The sequence below is a fragment of the Dermatophagoides farinae genome, chromosome 7 (genome assembly GCF_024713945.1).
Source record: "Dermatophagoides farinae isolate YC_2012a chromosome 7, ASM2471394v1, whole genome shotgun sequence".
Classification (NCBI taxonomy): Eukaryota; Metazoa; Arthropoda; class Arachnida; order Sarcoptiformes; family Pyroglyphidae; genus Dermatophagoides; species Dermatophagoides farinae.
The window spans coordinates 568,239-587,132 of record NC_134683.1 but is presented as its reverse complement, the minus strand read 5'-3'; the positions used below and the strand labels follow the sequence as shown (position 1 = coordinate 587,132).

Here is an 18,894-nt window from a genome sequence, read left to right as displayed (position 1 = left end):
TATTTGATCTTTTTAAATCCCATTTAGCCAGAAATTCAATTTTTTTTTTTGATTTAATTCAATTTCAGCATTGAATCAAATGGAATGTTGTCATCAAATAACTTTAAAATCAACAAAACAATGAATGATGTTCATAGATGAGGAATGTTTTTTTTTTCTTGACGTCATCAAAACATGATGGTGATATTCAATCGGCAAAAAACATTGGTTACATTAGATAATGTATATGACCACATTAACATTCCAAAAACGATAATGATTGTTTTCCAGATTTCGAATAATTTCTCGTAAGTTTTTGTTTCATATTTAAATGATGATTTGTATTGATCAAAAAAATTGTTTCTGATCAGTTTTTTTTGTGTCCATTTGTCTATGTCATTGATTGATAATGGCTAAATCATCCAATGATGTGATTGATATTGATTTATTTCAAGATAATTTGAAATATATTGATCGTGAATTTCTTCAAACTATTCGTTCAATTTTCTCCCATATTGTTTACAAACCAACAGGTAACAAAATTGAATTTATATTGATGACCAATGATGCTACGTATGCATATGGCAAACATATATGTTCATGGCTATCAATGAAACATGATTTGACCAGACCACAAAAGATTTCCATTCTAAATGATATGAAAATTATTCAAGTCAATTCTGGATTGGATTTTGTCACCATTTTAACTGATGATGGTCATGTGTATCTGGCCAGTAATGATTCTAATTGGCAAACGAACAATACGTGTCGATTGATCAATATCGGTAATGATCGATTTAAAATGATTGCTTGTGGATACAAACATTTATTATTGTTACGACAAGATGGTACTGTTTTTGCAATGGGCAGAAATCACTGTGGTCAACTTACTGGTAAATATCAATCATCATATAAAACTATGGTCAACATTGGTTTAAAAAATATCAAACTCATTGCTTGTGGAAAACATCATAGTCTTGCTGTGACAGATACGGAAAAAGTTTATTCCTGGGGCCAAAATGATTGTGGTCAATTAGGTGTTGGTGATTATAAGAAAAGAAAAATGCCATTTCTTGTTAAATTTGACAATTCAATCGATAACCGAATCAAAGATATTGTGGCTGGCTACAAACATTCATTGTTTTTATTCGAAAATGGACAGCTCTGGTCTTGTGGTCATAATGGTGATGGCCAACTTGGTCTTGGTGATCAGAAGAATCGACCAAAACCGATGAAAATAATGATTGAAAAAAAAATACAAAAAGCAGTTTGTTCGAAATTTAATACACCCACATGGGTTTATGATGGTTCATCATATTATTCATGGGGTTATAATACCAAAAATAGCCATTGTCTTTCACCTAGAAAATTGAATGGTCAACCGGAATCATTTGCAGCAGCATCAGAAATGATTCTATTATCACCCATCACATTTGGCCAAACATCAATTTCGAATGTATTCAAATTTTATGATTCAAAATTGGCCATTCATTCAATCGGTAATGTATTCAATAACACAGATAATTATGATATAGAATTTATCGTTCGTAAGAAAAGCATAAAGGCATGGAAATGTTATCTGAAAATGGTTTCCGAATATTATCTGTTAATGTTTTCCAATAATTGGAAGGAAAAAAATCAGATAATGATCAATGAGTATAGCTATGATACATACTATGCATATTTACGTATGTTGCACAATGGTACCATTCGAATCAATCCACAAAACATTGACGAACTAATCGATCTAGCCAATTGTTATCGTGATCAACGATTGTTGCAATATTGTAAAACATTCATACGAAATGATCTGAATGAACAAACAATGAACAAATATCATTCATTAATTAGAAAATATCAAATTAAAGAATTGTATGACAAACTTGCTCATCTTTGCATTGAAAAAATGTTGCCCAAAATCACCGACAGTCTTTTGCGTGACAATGAAAATTCTTTAAAATTTCTTGTTTGGTTTTATGATCAACAATCATTCATTGAAAAATGATTTATTCTTTTCCGAGAATTTAATCACAAATCATTCGATTGATTTATTGATTTGATTTTTTTATTTACACAAAAATTTTAATAAAATTAAATAAAAATCTATTGAATTTCTCAATTGGTTCAACGATCAACAACAATTGTTTTTAACGGAATAACCCAGTTCCTGGAAAAAAATACATTGGCCATGATCTAATGCAAAAATCCTGTTTGTTCTATTAAAAGATTTTTTTCCCCATCAAATTGATAATGATTTTCAATGAGTTTAATTATCATTTCAATTGCGACAATCATGATTTGATTCCGAGAATTTTTTTTTTTTTTTGAGATTACTGTCGTCGTTATGGTTTTTACATTGAAATGATGCATATAACAAATTCCATCTCCACCCAATTTTTGAAAATTATTTGATTGATTGATTGCTGATCAATAAGTTTGATGATGATGATAATGTCTTAAGTGATTATCACAAATTTTCAATGTATCGAATGATTTGACATTTTTTGTTGATCATTTCTTTTGTGCCATCACTAATTTCTCGCATATAGTTTGTCAATATTGTGTCTATTGTGTTTTTCATCATCGATAATGGCAAGATCACCGACTGAATATATTGATATTAAGTTATTTCAAGATGATTTCAAAAACATTGATCAAGAATTTCTCCAATCAGTTGTTTCGATATGCAGCTTTTTTATTTCCAAAGAAAATTTCCATAAAAAACAATTTTTATTGATGACCAAAGAAGCTACATATGTATATATGGTGAAAAAATATGCTCATGGTTATCGTTGAAACATGATATACAAACCACAACAGATATCAATTTTAAATGATATGAAAATCGTTCAAGTAGATTCTGGCTATGATTTTGTTGCCATTCTAACTAATAATGGACATGTATTCATAGCTAGCGATGTTAAATCTAAATGGAAAACTAATAATACTTTCAAATTAATCAATCCCCATTATTGCCGTTTCAAGATGATTGCTTGTGGAAAGCATCATTCATTAATGCTAGAACGAGATGGTTATGTTTTCGATTTTGGTCAAATAACTGGTAATGAAACATCATCATATGAAAGAATGATCCAGATTGCTAACCTAAAAAATATCAAGCTCATAGTCTGTGGATTAAATCATAGTTTATCAATAACTAATAAAGGAGAAATTTATTCCTGGTTCAATACTCTTTACAACAAAAGGGATCCATCTCTTGTTTCATTTCCAAATAATTGTTCAGCACGAATCAAAGATATTGTGGCTGGCAGCAATCATTCATTATTTTTATTCGAAAATGGTCAGCTTTGGGGATGTGGTTCTAATTACAATGGTGAACTTGGTCTTGGTGATAAAAATAATCGAAATTTGACAAAAATACCAATTGAAAATGTACAACAAATTGCGTGTTCAAAATTCCAGAACTTTTCATTGGCATATGATGGATCATCGTATTATGCATGGGGAAAAACCAAATATTACGAATGGTTAACACCTAGAAAATTGGATTATCCACATTCGTCTTTTGCTTCTGCATCAGCTCTGTTATGCAATTCACCAATCACATTTGGCCTATGTAATGTTAAAGATAAGCTCGAAGGGTTAATATCAAAAATGGCTGAAATTAATTTTTAAAAATATTCAAATTTATCTTTTTTTTTGTTTCCTGTATTCTTGTTTGTCGTCTGGTGTTTAATTTCAAAAAAAAAAAAAAAAAAAATTAAATAAAATCCAAGTTGAAATTCTTGTTATTTTTCCTTTTGTTTATTCTCAATGGTGATGATCACACCTCATGGTCATCATATTATCATCACACCTCACATCAATAATCCATGCATACAAATGTAGTACAAATCTGAATCGATCTGATCCAATTATTCGATAATTCAGATATCCAGATGATTAAATTAAGAGGTGGAATTTATATCAGAAATAAATCAATGATTAAACGTTCTCACTCAAATTCACCAATAATAATTATCGTAATTTATTATTCTTTTTAGATTCGTTTATATAGTAATTTCAGAATTACAATTTGTTTTGTTTTATCATTCGAATGTTCAAAGTTTTCGGATGTTCTTCGCATCCTTTGATGTCGGTTATGATAGTTTTGTCTATTTCGTAATAGACAAAACAATTCCCTAAAATGTATCTTTTGTTTGTGTTTTACATTTATTATAATTTTCTCATAACAATATTATTTTTATTTTTTTGGATGTTTAACGATGTTTGTCGCATCCTTTGATGCTCGATCATTTCGGCTTCGATTTGTGGGATTGTTATGATTTTATTAAAACCATAACAATTCCCTGACATTTATAATAGACAAAAAAAATGTATTAAAGCGAATAAATGTCAACTCAAATCTAATGTGTTTTATCATCATCATTGATTCCTTGGATCATCAATAAATAATTTTTTTTCCATTTCTTCTTCATTTTATGTGTATAATGATGATTAAAGCGCCTTGGATTATGGTGCACATAGCTGCACAAACAGATTTCATTTCAACACTATAATTGATTTTTTCCGCTGCAGCCAGATGTCGCTAAAAGCACTGTTTGAAGGTATTAAAACTGGCCGTTGATTTATTCGAGAAAAAAGTGAAAAACAATCTGTAGCGAATGACGTTATGCACACACCTTCGAAATTAATTTTTGCTCACTCCCAGATAATTTTCACAAATTGTCAATCTATCAAATAGTTTTGTCATTTTTTTTGTTGATCATTTCTTTTCCACCGTCACTAATTCTCTAATATAGTTTGTCATTATTTTGTCTATGATTCGAGTGTTTTTCATCATCGATAATGGCAAGATTACCGAATGAAAATATTGATCTTGAGTTATTCAAAGATGAATTCAAAAACATTGATCAAGAATTTCTCCCATCAGTAGTTTCGATTTTCAGATTGTTTCCTTTCATAGACATTGAAAAAGAATTTTTATTGATGACCAAAGAAGCTACGTTTGCATATGGTGAAGTAATATGCTCATCGTTATCGTTGGAACATGATATGATCAGTCCACGACGGATATCTTGTCTTGATGATATGACAATTGTTCAAGTAGATTCTGGCGCTGATTTTGTTGCCATTCTAACTGATGATGGTCGAGTGTATCTGGCAAGCAATGATTCTAATTGGAAGACGAATAATACTTTCCGATTAATCAATACCGGTAATGATCGTTTCAAGATGATTGCTTGTGGATGGCATCATTTATTATTGTTACGACAAGATGGTCATGTTTTCGCTGTTGGTGATAATAGTTATGGCCAAATAACTGGTAATGAAGAATCATCATATCAAAGTATTATCAAAATTGATAACCCAGAAAATGTTAAGCTCATAGCTTGTGGAGAGTATCATAGTTTATCAACAACTAATAAAGGCAAAATTTATTCCTGGGGCCTTAATCATTGGGGTCAATTAGGTTATGATGATGAAAACAATCGAAACACTCCATGTCTTGTTCCATTTCCAAATGATGATTCAACACGAATCAAAGATATTGTGGCTGGCATGTATCATTCATTATTTTTATTCGAAAATGGTCAGCTTTGGGGATGTGGTTCTAATGAAAATGGTGAACTTGGTCTTGGTGATGATATTGAACGATCAAAGTTGGCAAAAATACCGATTAAAAATGTGCAACAAATTGCATGTTTAAAATTCAATTTCTTGTCATTGGCACATGATGGATCATCGTACTATGCATGGGGCAGAACCAAATATGGCATATGGTCATCACCTGTAAAATTGGATGATTCACATTCTTCATTTGCTTCTGCATCAGTTCAGGTATTGGATTCACCAATCACATTTGGTCTCACATCAACCATCTATGTATTCGGATCACATGATTCAATATATAAATCGATCATTCGGCTATTTAATAATCCTGATAATTATGATGTCAAATTCGTAATCGGCGATAAATGTATATTGGCCTGTAAATGTTATCTAAAATCTTTATCTGAATATTATTGTCGAATGTTTTCCGGAAATTGGAGTGAAAATGATCAAGTAATAATCAACGATTATTCATATGAAACATATCATGCATATCTACGTATGTTACATACGGGTGAAATTCGTTTTAATCATCAAATCATAACCGAACTTGTTGATCTGGCCAATTGTTATGGTGATGAAAGATTGATGGAATATTGTAAAACATTCATATGGAATGATCTGAATAAGCATACGATAAGCATCTATCACCCATTAATTAGAAAATACGAAATCAAGGAATTGTACCATAAACTTGATCATCTTGACATAAATCGACAACAATCATCAACAAAACGAACCAAATTTTTCTAATCTTTCTTCACTAGTTTCACCATCAACAATCATTCATTCCACATTGTCTCAAAAAAAATTAAAAATTTACGTTTTCATTTTTCTTTTCAATTTTTCTTATCAATAAATCGAAATGTATTCAATGTAAATTTTATTTCAATTTTTTTTTATTGATTTATGAATGGATGGAAAATTTTTCGCCAATTATCGAATGAAAAGTGATAAAATTTTCATTTCCTATTTCGACCGAGAATGGTGGTGATAGAAAAAAATTAAAACAAAAAAAATCTGATTATTAACATAATCTTTAGATTAAAAAAATTGGCGTCAAACATACAACCAAATACGAATCCGAATCGTATTGATCTTCATCTTCAGATGTATTATTCTTCCATAAAGATATTTGATATTGAAAACCATGATCGTCATGATCTTTGGATAGACCAGCTTGTTGTGAAGTCATTTCATTTGAATCACCATTAAGACTTTGTTCATTGCCAGTTTGTGATTTTCTTGTGTGAAAATATCTTCACCAAATTCTTGACTAACTTGATCATCTATAGATCAGTTTGTTGTTGATTTAAATTTGTTGCTTGATAATTATTAATTTTTCAAGAATTGTAATTTTTTTTTCTTTTGTTTGTTTTGGTTATTGTTCAAATTCATTTATTTTATTTTATTTTTTTGTTTTTTATGATGTTTAGATTGGGGAGAGAAATTTAAATGTGATGGTTTGTTAACGTCATTGATGATGAACCCCAATTCGAGCAGAGGAGTTTAGTGAAAAAATGTGTTTTGAATTCATTCGAATAAATGAATAGTTAACGAGTTCACTATATACTATACTAATTTTCGTTTGTCAATCATCATTTTGTCTATATTACAATTTTTCGTGTGTTTTTCATTATCGACAATGGCAAGATCAGCGATTGATAATATTGATATTTATTTATTTCAAGATGATTTCAAAAACATTGATCAAAAATTTCTTCAATCAGTTGTTTCAATTTTTGGTTTTTTTACTTTCAAAAAATATAAACAATTTTTATTGATGACCAAAAAAGCAACATTTGCATATGGTGAACAAATATGCTCATCGTTATCGTTGGAATATGATATGACCAAACCGCAGCGGATATCAGTTTTGAATGATGTAAAAATTGTTCAAGTAGATTCTGGCTATAATTTCGTTGCCATTCTAACTGATGATGGACATGTATTCATAGCCAGCGATGTTAAATCTAAATGGAAAACAAAGAGAACATTACGATTGATTTCAAACAATAATGATCGTTTTAAGATGATTGCTTGTGGATGTTTGCATTTATTAATGTTACGACAAGATGGTCATGTTTTCGCTGTTGGTGATAATAGTTATGGCCAAATAACGGGTAATGAAGAATCATCATATCAAAGTATTATCAAAATTGATAACCCAGAAAATGTAAAGCTCATAGCTTGTGGAGAGTATCATAGTTTATCAATAACTAATGAAGAAAAAATTTATTCCTGGGGCCTTAATAGTTGTGGTCAATTAGGGCTTGGTAATGAAAAAAACAAAAACACCCCATGTCTTGTTTCATTTCCTAATTCTGATTCAACCCAAATCAATAATATTTTGGCTGGCAAACATTCATTATTTTTATTCGAAAATGGTCAGCTTTGGGGATGTGGTTCTAATTATAATGGTGAACTTGGTCTTGGTGATGATATTAAACGATCAAAGTTGACAAAAATACCGATTAAAAATGTGCAACAAATTGCATGTTCAAGAGACCATTCATTTTCATTGGCACATGATGGATCATGGTATTATGCATGGGGAAAAACCAAATATGGCAAATGGTCATCACCTAAAAAATTGAATAATCCACATTCATCATTTGCTTCTGCGTCGACAATGATTTTATCATCACCACTCACATTTGGTCTCGCATCAACTATCCATGTATTCAGATCACATGATTCATTTATGTACAAATCAATCCTCCAATTGTTTGATAATCAAGATAATTATGATGTGGAATTTATAATTGGCAAAAAACGTATTAAGGCATGCAAATGTTATCTCAAATCTGCATCGGAATATTATCAACGAATGTTTTCCGGTAATTGGAGTGAAAATGACCAAGTACCCATCGAAAATTATTCCTATGAAACATACTATGCATATCTACGTCTGTTACATAAAGGAAAAATTCATATTAATCATCAAAACATAGTCGAAATTGTTGATCTGGCCAATTGTTATGGTGATGAAAGGTTGATGGAATATTGTGAAATATTCATACGGAATGATTTGGATGAACAAACTATGCCCACATATCGTACATTAATTATCAAATACGAAATGAAGGAATTGTATAACAAGATTGCTCATCTGGACAAAAATCGCCAACAATCTTCATCAAAACGAACAAAATTTTTTTAAACTTTCATGACTTTTACCACCAACAATCATTCATTCGATAATAATTCCATTGTTTGAAAAAAATTTTAATCAAAAATTTACTTTATCATTTTTCTTTTCCAATTTTTTATCAATAAATCAAAACAATTCATATGACTTGCTTAGCTTATTTTTTTCGCTTTACCATTGCCATCCATATGGATAATAATGAAAAAAACAATCAATTTTCATAATTAAATCCATCATCAATTGACCATCGATAATGATCATCAACTTAATGAACAAAATATAAAATGGTCATCATCATCGACATCATGTCAAAATGAGAAATTTATAATGAATGTATACATTTATAGCCTATGCATTTTCGAATGTTTTCATTAATAATAATGATGGACGATTAATAATCGATTCGGACATCATGTGATCATATATACGTTCATCACATTATTATTATTTTGATTTGATTCTTTGTTTTTTTCGTGTCTATATCTGGTTTCTGATTGATTCTCTATTCTTATTTTCATTCATCATCACAATGGTATTTGAATTGATTATTTGATTCATTCAATTATTCTAATGAGATTCTATTCTCTTTATTCATTTACACTCATGGTTGACATGTGTGTGTGTATGTTTGATTCATTGACAAGTGAGTGAATAATAAGAATTCCATAAGTTTTTTCTTTACCATTTATATACATTCGATTCCACTTATTCCAAGCTTTTAGGTTTCTTGTTTGCTCGTCTATTCGTTCACTGGTTGATGATGATGATCATGAAGATCATATGCAAGTCATACATTTTTTTTTCATTAGTTATTCAACGAAGCATGAATTATTCTGCATTTCATTTCATTTTTTTTTTCGAGCAAAGCAAGACAAAATTGACAACATTGAATTTGACATTATGAATTGAATTAATGAATGAATCAACAATGAATCAACCAAAAAAAAAGACAGATTGAATGACATGAATTGAATCAAGAAACGAGAAAAAGACGGACAATCTTGAACAAATTTGCATCCATTCCATACAAGATTGTATTTCGAATAAAATAAAACATCGACGACTATTCGAAGTGGGGGGGGTTAATATGGATATTGTTTTGTGGCCACTACTTCTTTTCGAACACATCATTGAATGGTATGTGTTTTGTTTTTTTTTTTTGTTTTGTTTTTAATTAAAATCTATTGAACTGTAAACGATGAAATTGATTGTGATCCAATAATCATTAGTTTGCCCATTGTGTGTGCCTGTGTGGTTTATGAATGAAAATCTCGAAATTCAATACTCGAAATTGATTCAATTTGTGTGTGTGTGTGTGTGTGTGTGTGTATATATGTGATATCGATTAATTGTAAATCGAATCAATTTGAAATTCAATTTACTATATCCATTCATTTGTTCATTCAATCTGAGTGATTCTTTTTTTGTTTATCTGGCTGATTGTTTTGTTTTTGTTTTGATTAACATTTTCGCTCACACTATGGTCATTTTGATGATGATGATGATCAATTTCAATTCGTAAAATCAACTGGCCAACACTTGCTTTGCGATTGAAACCAGAAAAAAAAGAAAAGAAAATTTCTCGCCAATCGGGGGGAAAAAAAGTTTTTCATTCCCGGAAACTTTTATTTTTGTCGCACACGAGAATGATAAAAAAAAACTTCTTGAAGCGTAAATCCCTACTACTGCTACTACTGAATTGAAAAGTGATGATGAGACAGTGGAAAAAAATTTGAACAACAAAAAAAAACAATTTTCAAACGACGAGATAAACCAACCAACCAACCAAGCAAGTGTGTGTGTGTGTGTGTGTGTGTACGTCTCTCTATCACCTTAAAAACATTATTACATCTCTAAACACATAAAAATGGTTATCGAACGAATTTTTCATTTTTTTCCAGATCATCATCCATTCATTCGTGTTTTTTTTCACAATAAAAATGATGCTTTAAAAAAACGATGACGACGACTACGACGTTGATGATGATGATGATGATGATGATGAACAAACATTTTGTAAAAAAACTTTGTGTTGTCACTTACGGCTCATTAGGCTAAACGATAATTTCATGTGAAATGATGATGATGATGATGATGAAAAAGAGGACACGTTTTTGAAATTGAATTGAATTGAATTTTTTTCCATTGAAAACATTTCTTTTTTTTTCATCACCCTGTTTTTGATGATGATTTTTTTAAAAGTTTTCACTGATTATGTTCCATCTTTCTTTCTTTCTCTCTTTTTTTGATTGAAAATATTGAACAGAGGCTAAAAAAAAATTCTGTTTTATATTCAATGGCCAATGAATCTTGTAGAAATTCTTTGATGATGAATATCCTTTTTTGTTTTGTGTCTAAATTATTCTGGTTGGTTGTTTTGTTTTTTTCATCTTGGAACAAAATTTTTTTTTTCTACATTATGTGATGACATTATTGATATCCACACTGTGAATTTAGAATGAAAACAAAAAAAAATGAATTCAATGAAAAGAAAGAATTTGTTCCGGTTGTTAATACATTTGTTGACATTGTGTGTGTGTGTGTACCAGACACCGGATTCATTGTATGAATCTGTCAGTTTTTTTTTCTCTTTCTCTCTCTCTATGTTGTTGGTGAGACTGTGATTTTCATTTTCGTTTTTTTTGCGTTTCGTTTCGTCTCGTTTTTTGTTTTGTTCCGCATCTTAACTATGTGGAACAAATTTTTTTCGTTGTTGTTGTTGTTTGATCTGGTTTCGTGGTTTCGGTTTTTAAAAATGTTGATTTTATGGGAACCAGAAACAAAATGAATCAAAGTTTTTTTTTTGTTTGGTTTTTGAATCAAAAGAATATCGTTTCCATTGAAAATGAAACAAGTATTTGATTCCGTTGTGTGTTAAAAAAAAATATAGAATTTCTTGGATCAAATTTCCTATTTGGTTGAAAAAGCAGATGTTTATATTTTGTTTGTCGTTCGATTTCAGATGATTTTTGCGAACAAATCTTGATTCTCATCATTCTCTTGGGCATTCATGAATGATTCTTGTCTTGTGTTTTTTTTGGTTGAATTTCATATTTCAAGTCAATGCCCAAGGCATGAATGAATATGAAATGATTCTGTTTCTGGTTTTTTTTCATTGTGGTCAAGAATTTTTTTTTTTTTTTTTTGATTGGACATTGGATAGAATATATCGTTGAATGTGTTGTGATATGTTTAAAAATTTCAAATTTATAGTTTTGCATATGGTTCATATGATGTGTGATCCATATGTGAAACGTCTGTCATGTGGAACACATGATCGTTTGGCTCAATTAAATCTGCCAACAACAACAACAACAACAAAAAGCCAAAAATCATCCATGGTCCCATAGGGAAGTACATGGATAGATTTTTGACTTTTTTTTTTTGGTAATCAGAAAAGTCCGATTAGTTAGAAACCGCAGAAAATAATAAAATCCGTGTGTCTTTGTGTTTGTTTGATATGTTTGCATATGATACATATGTACAAACACACACACACACAATCGATAACTGGATAATCGAAAACAACAACAACAACACGCGTAAACACACACGTATACACACACACACAATTAATTCAATGGTAATTTCCCTGATCGTATTGCGGTCGTTCTGCTTTTGCACAATTTTGGATAACTCTTGGGATTTTTTTTTGCATTATACGCAAATGTTACGACAAAAAAAAATATATATCCACTGGTTCCATATCGGGTCGGATATTGATTATTTACAACAACAAAAAAAAATCCCGGGATATATCACATCACATCAACAATATTGAGTGTAAAAAAATTTTCATTTACAGATTCTGTTTCTTCTCTGTTCTAATCAACAAAAAAAAACTGACTAACTGACTGACTGATTAATCAAATGATGATATCTTTATTGTTGTGAGTTTCTTTCTCACCCTTTTTCAAGAAGAAAAATAATGATTATGAAATGACAATAAAAAAAAATCGATTCAATCGATTATCAGGTTTCATTTTGATTGTCTGTTTGGATCCATTTTGGTTCCAAATTTCAATGAATTTTTCTCTGGTATGTGCGGTTTTTTTTTATTAGTTGAAACACACGATGGTTCGCTTGTCGGGTGATGTTGTTGTTGTTGTTGTTGAAAGATTCTAATCTCATTGTCATCATAGTATAGACTCATTTATTATTCTACAAATTCTTTATTATCATATCAAAATGGAATACGGTTTTTTTTTATCTTTTCATTTTCAGAACAATGTATATATGAAAAAAAAACATTTGTGGTTTCAATTTTTTTCATTCTTCTTCTTCTTCTGTTGGATTCTTATTCGCATTCACTGGTGCATTCATTACAAGAATTATGCGCACACTCAATTGAACGGAATTTGATTTGAATTCCAATTTCATTCAGTTTTTTTTGTGGAAAAAAAAACAATACCATGTACATAGAGATAGAAACTGAAGAAATATTTCAATGATTTGTTCCAACCCACTGGTGGGGTATAAATATATATATACACTCTGTATACTTATTGCTGGTTTATTTGCTTACATTCAAAAATATTGTTGTTGTATGACACACAATCTGTGTGTGTGTGTGTGTTTGGTTTGTGTGCTGAGTTTAACAATATCGTTCATCTCAATAGATGAAGAAAAGATGAAACTAAACAAGTATACACAAAACAAGCTTGTTATGTCATTGTGTGCGTATGTGTGTCTGTTGTCTATATGTTCAATGGGGAAGGTATAGAGAACCAAAATAAATGAACGAAATAATAATAGAAAAAAAACCAAATGTTTTCTTCTGGTATTTGGGATATGTGTTTTTTGTGATTTGCGCATCTTTGGATACAAAAAAGATGGTTTTCCATTTTTTTTTTGTTTGATCCACTCTTGCACACACACACATACGTTATATATGTGCTTTTCTCTTCTGTTTTTTTGTGGATTCTTTTGGATTCTTGGTTTTTTTTTTTGTTGTCCTCCACATTCTAGTGTGTGCGGTATTGTTTTATTATTTTTCTGGCTTATTTTTTTCTGGTAATAATAATAAAAAAAAACGCGCCTGTGTAATGATGATCAAAGTGGATTGGATTCAATTTGAACACATGTCATAGGTTTTTTTTTTGCGCATCATACGTTTTCGTTTGTCGATTTACTACTGAAAATAGAACGAAAATGAAATGACGAATGACGTATGATGATCATGTTGATGATGATGATGAAACACATTCTGTTCAATATATTCTGTTGATGATAGGTTAATTTCAAAATTTAACTACCACTGTGATTTACTATATGTCAGTGTGTGTGTGCTGTGTTTGTGGTTTGACCGAAAAAAAAAATGGGATGTACCTTCACGTTTGTGTGTGTGTATGTCATCATCATTATATTTTTACCACATTAAGACATTGAACCAATCACCAATCACAAACAACCGATGATTGATTCTGTATTCTGGTCAACAAGAATATTTAAAATCGCCACATTATTTAGTTTTAAATGCTAATGATGAAGAATTGAAATACCGTGTGTTTGATTATATTTTTTTTTTTTTTTGTCAAACAAATTCAATTTGAAATTATTTATCCAGAAAACGTAAACGTTTACTTAACCTGATCATTGATTTGTTTGTGTGTGTGTGTGTGTGTTTGTGAATCAAATTTGTGGACACTATAATAATGGTGGACAAAATAAAAATAGATAACAAGCATCATCAGTGAATGTGAATGATTCATCAACAACAACAACAAAATATTTACGGAATAAAGGTAAATATGTTTTTCTTTGCCATTTTTTCTGATAAAAAAATATATCGCTGTTGTTACAAATTATGGTTAATATTCATTCTCTTGGATTTTTTCTTTTTGGTCCATTTTTAAATGTTTTTGATGCTTTAGGGTTTTTTTTTTGGTTTGGTTTGGAGAAAATTTCCAGCACTTAGATACAGAATTTTGATTTCAATATTTATTCATGTGGAATAAAAAAAAAATTCCGTCATTCAAAATGATCATTTTCAATCAATTAAATTTCAATTGATGGGTGTGTGGATGTTTCAATCGACACTCCTATTGTAATTACAAAAACAGAATTTCAAAATTTTTCATTCGATTCTTGTTTTTGTTGTTGTTTTTTTTTCGATATCATATTCACACACATCATCAATGTCGTTTGTTTGTTTGTGTTGATTTCGAGTTTTTAGACATTGATTTTGATTCAACATGACAAGAGTGCAAATAGTGACAACAACATTCAACATCGAAACATGAGATTTCATCGTTGTCAACACACACACACACCCTAGTAGTTAATATGATAAATCCTCTAGTCATTCTTGTTGTAGAAACCTATATTGACCAAGTAGTTTTGACCAAAAAGAATTATGATGATGATGATGATGATTTTGACAACGATCCATTATATTTGCAAAACTGAAAAGAAATTAGATTAATCGTGGATCATTTTTTTGTTGTTGTAGTTGTTGTTGTTGTTGTTGAACGATGATCCAATATTTGTAATTTCATTTTTTTTAGGATATCCGAATGAAACTTATGAACACACAATGAAATGAAATGAAGTGAATGAATGAATGAATGAAAAAAAATCACAATAGCCAATGTCATATGATTGTGACACTGCTGTGTTTTTCATCGTTTTTATTGTCGTCGTCATCGGTTGGTTAACGTGTTAATTGGTTTTTCGCTTTAAAAGGATTAAATTATTGTTTGTTTGTTGTTGCGTTACCCCCATCCCCATCCATTCAATGACCACCATTTGTTGTCCATGTAATGTAGCGTTTTCGGTTGTTGTTGTTGTAAAATGGAACAGATTTTTTTTTCTTTGGCCGTTGTCCACTGTTCACTGTCTACTACAAAAGAGTCAGGGTCCTAGAGGGTTTTTTTTACTCAACAACAACAATAGAAATCATTACAAACAATGAAAAAAAAATCCCGGATTTATAACCCGATTAATAATATTTTGTTTCGGTCATATATTCCGGTGTGTCAGTGTGTGTAGAAAACAGAAGCTTAATACTTTCAAATGTAAAAGTTGTATTCTGATCGAAAAAAAACCAGAGGAAAAATATATATATAACCATGTCAAGAATAGTGTTAATTTGGTTTTAATTGAATGACCAATAATACAGAGACACAGGATTCAATACGTGATTTTGTCGTCGTCGTTGTTGTTGTTGTTGTTGTTGTTGATGGTCCATATAGTAGAATTTTATTATTTTCCACGAGTTTTGAACTACATTTTCTTTTCCTTTTTTTTTGACATCTGTTTATCTTGTTTTATTATCAACAGACACACACACACAACGAATACAGATGTGTCTCTGTGTCGCGCATACCATACACGTGTACACGTTTATCAACCCATTTTTTGGTTTGATGTTGAATATGTCCAGTGGCGTGAATGTATATTTTTTTTTCTTAGCCCTCGATGATAATACCGCATACCGAGTTTGATGTTGAAATTTTGAAAAAAAAATTTCTGAGAAAAATGAAAATTTTTTTTTCACTTTTCAAGTATTTTATGCTTTAATAACTTTTAAATTACATTTTCGACACTTTTTTTTACACGATTCACATTCATTGATCGTTACATTTTCACTAACATTGCCATTATCTCACTTGGCATCCTGCTGATGAATTTTTTTTTTCATTTCTTTTTTTGGCTCTTTGCGTGTTATCGCAAATTAAATTATCAAAATTTGTAAAAAAACGAATTTTTTTTGTCATTTGTCATCATTCCGCATCATTATCATTTCATGATTTTATTATTGTGACCGATAAAAAACAGCATGTGATGATGATGATGACATTGTGTGGTTTTACATTCACTTTTCTTTTTCAAATCAAATCGAATTGAATTGAATTGAAATGTAATGTAAAAAATTCGAGACATCATCATCATCACCAACATTGAATGATTCCATCTCGGGAAAAAAAATATTCACTCATCATATCACAAAGTGTTAATTTAATTTATTATTCCATCATTGTAGTGGTGGTAGTAACAGTGATAGTGATGATGGTGGTGGCTGATGTCAAATCGATTTTCCATTTCTGATGAGAAGAGAAAAAAAACACGTATAAGTGGAACATTAACACGATAATGAAAACCATATATATATATATATATCATGGTCATCAATTACCAAAATCATCATCGCCGTTGTTGTCGAATATTTTTTTTTCTCCCGAAAAAAAAACGACAAGACAATATTAAAAAACAATCCAATTTAATCTAATAAACTACATAATGGACAATTGTGAAATAAAAAAAAGAGTTTCTTTTGGAATACCGTGTACTTGTGGAACAAAAAAAAGATGTTGAAAATTTGTTTGCACGCGTTTTAGTGGTGTACTCGTGACAAACAAAGCAACCAAAGAGAGAGAGAGAGAGAGAAAAGTCCATTTTCGATTGTCTGATTTTCCTCTATTGTCAAATGTTTGACTTGCATTGTCATATCTTTTTTTTGTGTGTGTTTGTCTGGTTTTACGATTTGGATTTTTTTTTTTGATTTGTTTTTTAATACTACACAAAAGACACATGTGGTTGGTTGATTGATAACCAAAACCCAAATAACCACTAGATTCAATTGACTTGTTTTTTTTCAAGATTTCTCTTTCATTCAAAAAATCCGGGTAGTATCAATCGTCCATTGTTATTTTATATTCATTATTTCGTTTACCACAACAAAAAAGTATTCGCTACTTATTTTTTTTCATCATTTCACAAAAAAAAGCGACAACAAAATCAACCACCAATTACCACTTGAAAACATCTGTTGAGATTCGGATTTTTTTTTTATTTGATTACATGATGATGATGGTGATGGATACAACATCGACAGACGATGAAAAAAAATTGATACTAAAAGTTGAAAAATTCACATTTGGTTATTATTAGTAGTAATTAAGTCTGGATTCATTTTGTTGTTTGGTTTGTTTGCCATCAAAACATCACTGGTTGATGACTTAATTTTTTTTTTTGGTGCTTGAAAAAAAAATTTTAAATTTCAAGTGTTTGCCTTGGTTACTCTGAGTGTATCAAGTGTGTATGTATGAATGTGTTTAACATGGACAATAATCGATGCCCATTTTTTTTTTGGTTTTGGGCTTTTCAACGTTTTAAATTTCTCTCTCTCTACACTCTCATCATCTATTGTTCGCTGTAAACTTTTTTTTTGTTCTTTGGGTGAACAATAAAAAAAACGAAATCGATCGATCCAAAATGTTTTTTGTTGTTGAAACTTTAAACGCAGAGAAAAATGGAGTGAATGGCAGAGGAAGAGAGAAAAAAACATTTAAAACCCAATGTTTTTGAATGTTTTTTTTCTGAAAAAAGTAAATTTGATATTTTCTCTTGAGCTCGATTTGTTTTTGGAATCGATTTCACATTTTTTTTGTTATTTTGTTCTGTGAAATGGATTCTTGCAAGCCATTTGTTTTTTTTTGTTTGTTTGTTTATTATATTCTGTGTTTCTAGCATAGAAAAGAATATTCTTCAAGAGAGCGAGTGGCAGAGAGATAAAGAGACAAAAACATTTTTTTTTCTTTGCCATTCATCGCCATCATCATTATCATCAAAAAAAAAAAAAATGATGATGATGAAAGCTATTGTGTGTGTGTGAGTGTGAAATCAACAATATAAATGGCCATGAAGAGTTCATAAATCATTTTTTTGTTTGTTTGCTGTGTGTGTGTGTGTGTGTTCATCATTAACATCATTGAGAGAAGAGACGGTTTTTTTTCGGAACAATCAATGGTACGATTCAATGTCTGATGATGATGATGATGATGAATCGTTTTTTTTTTTTTGGTTTTCAATTTGATTTTGGATTTTCAGAAAATGAAAAAAAAAATTTCTGTTTTTCTTGATTTGAAAAAATTTTTTTTGTTTTTCTGAAATTTTCAATTTTTCATATTTTTTTTTTTTTTTTTGATGTAGAATTTTTATTCCGAATCGAATTGAATTGAATTTAGATGATGAACGAGCTGTTTTTTTTCTCTCTCTTTCTGTGCGTGGGTGTATATGATGATTATGATCGATGATTCTCATCGGTTGGAATAATATAAAATTATTAAAATTCTTTCCACTCTTGTAATGATAACAACAACAACAACAAAAATCGATTTCGATATCTTGGCCTCTTGTTTTTTGTGTTTTTATCATTCTTTTCTTTTTTTTCAGTGACATATTCTTGT

General features: G+C 30.0%; 4 protein-coding genes across 5 annotated transcripts; all 4 read left to right on the top strand.

The window, feature by feature from the left end:
* The first annotated feature begins 112 nt into the window (after positions 1 to 112).
* Positions 113 to 2,180, top strand: LOC124496461 (RCC1 and BTB domain-containing protein 2). 2 transcript variants are annotated; one of them, XM_047059982.2, is made up of 2 exons: positions 113 to 287; positions 513 to 2,180. In XM_047059982.2, exon 2 carries the CDS (start codon positions 536 to 538, stop codon positions 1,982 to 1,984), a length of 1,449 nt encoding a protein of 482 aa, XP_046915938.2. In that variant the 5' UTR covers positions 113 to 287; positions 513 to 535; the 3' UTR covers positions 1,985 to 2,180. The 2 variants fall into 2 exon arrangements, with proteins under 2 accessions (XP_046915938.2, XP_075588693.1); XM_075732578.1 differs by having other exon boundaries at positions 351 to 2,180.
* A 181-nt stretch (positions 2,181 to 2,361) lies between these two features.
* On the top strand, positions 2,362 to 3,729 carry LOC124496475 (uncharacterized). Its single transcript, XM_047059995.2, has one exon. The coding sequence runs from the start codon at positions 2,779 to 2,781 to the stop codon at positions 3,613 to 3,615; it is 837 nt and encodes a 278-aa protein (XP_046915951.2). The 5' UTR covers positions 2,362 to 2,778; the 3' UTR covers positions 3,616 to 3,729.
* A 960-nt stretch (positions 3,730 to 4,689) lies between these two features.
* LOC124496890 (RCC1 and BTB domain-containing protein 2) lies at positions 4,690 to 6,421 on the top strand. The gene has a single exon (XM_047060453.2). The coding sequence runs from the start codon at positions 4,789 to 4,791 to the stop codon at positions 6,304 to 6,306; it is 1,518 nt and encodes a 505-aa protein (XP_046916409.2). The 5' UTR covers positions 4,690 to 4,788; the 3' UTR covers positions 6,307 to 6,421.
* Positions 6,422 to 6,619: 198 nt separating this feature from the next.
* Positions 6,620 to 8,848, top strand: LOC124496470 (RCC1 and BTB domain-containing protein 2). Its single transcript, XM_047059991.2, has one exon. It carries the CDS (start codon positions 7,199 to 7,201, stop codon positions 8,714 to 8,716), a length of 1,518 nt encoding a protein of 505 aa, XP_046915947.2. The 5' UTR covers positions 6,620 to 7,198; the 3' UTR covers positions 8,717 to 8,848.
* The last annotated feature ends 10,046 nt before the right edge of the window (positions 8,849 to 18,894 follow it).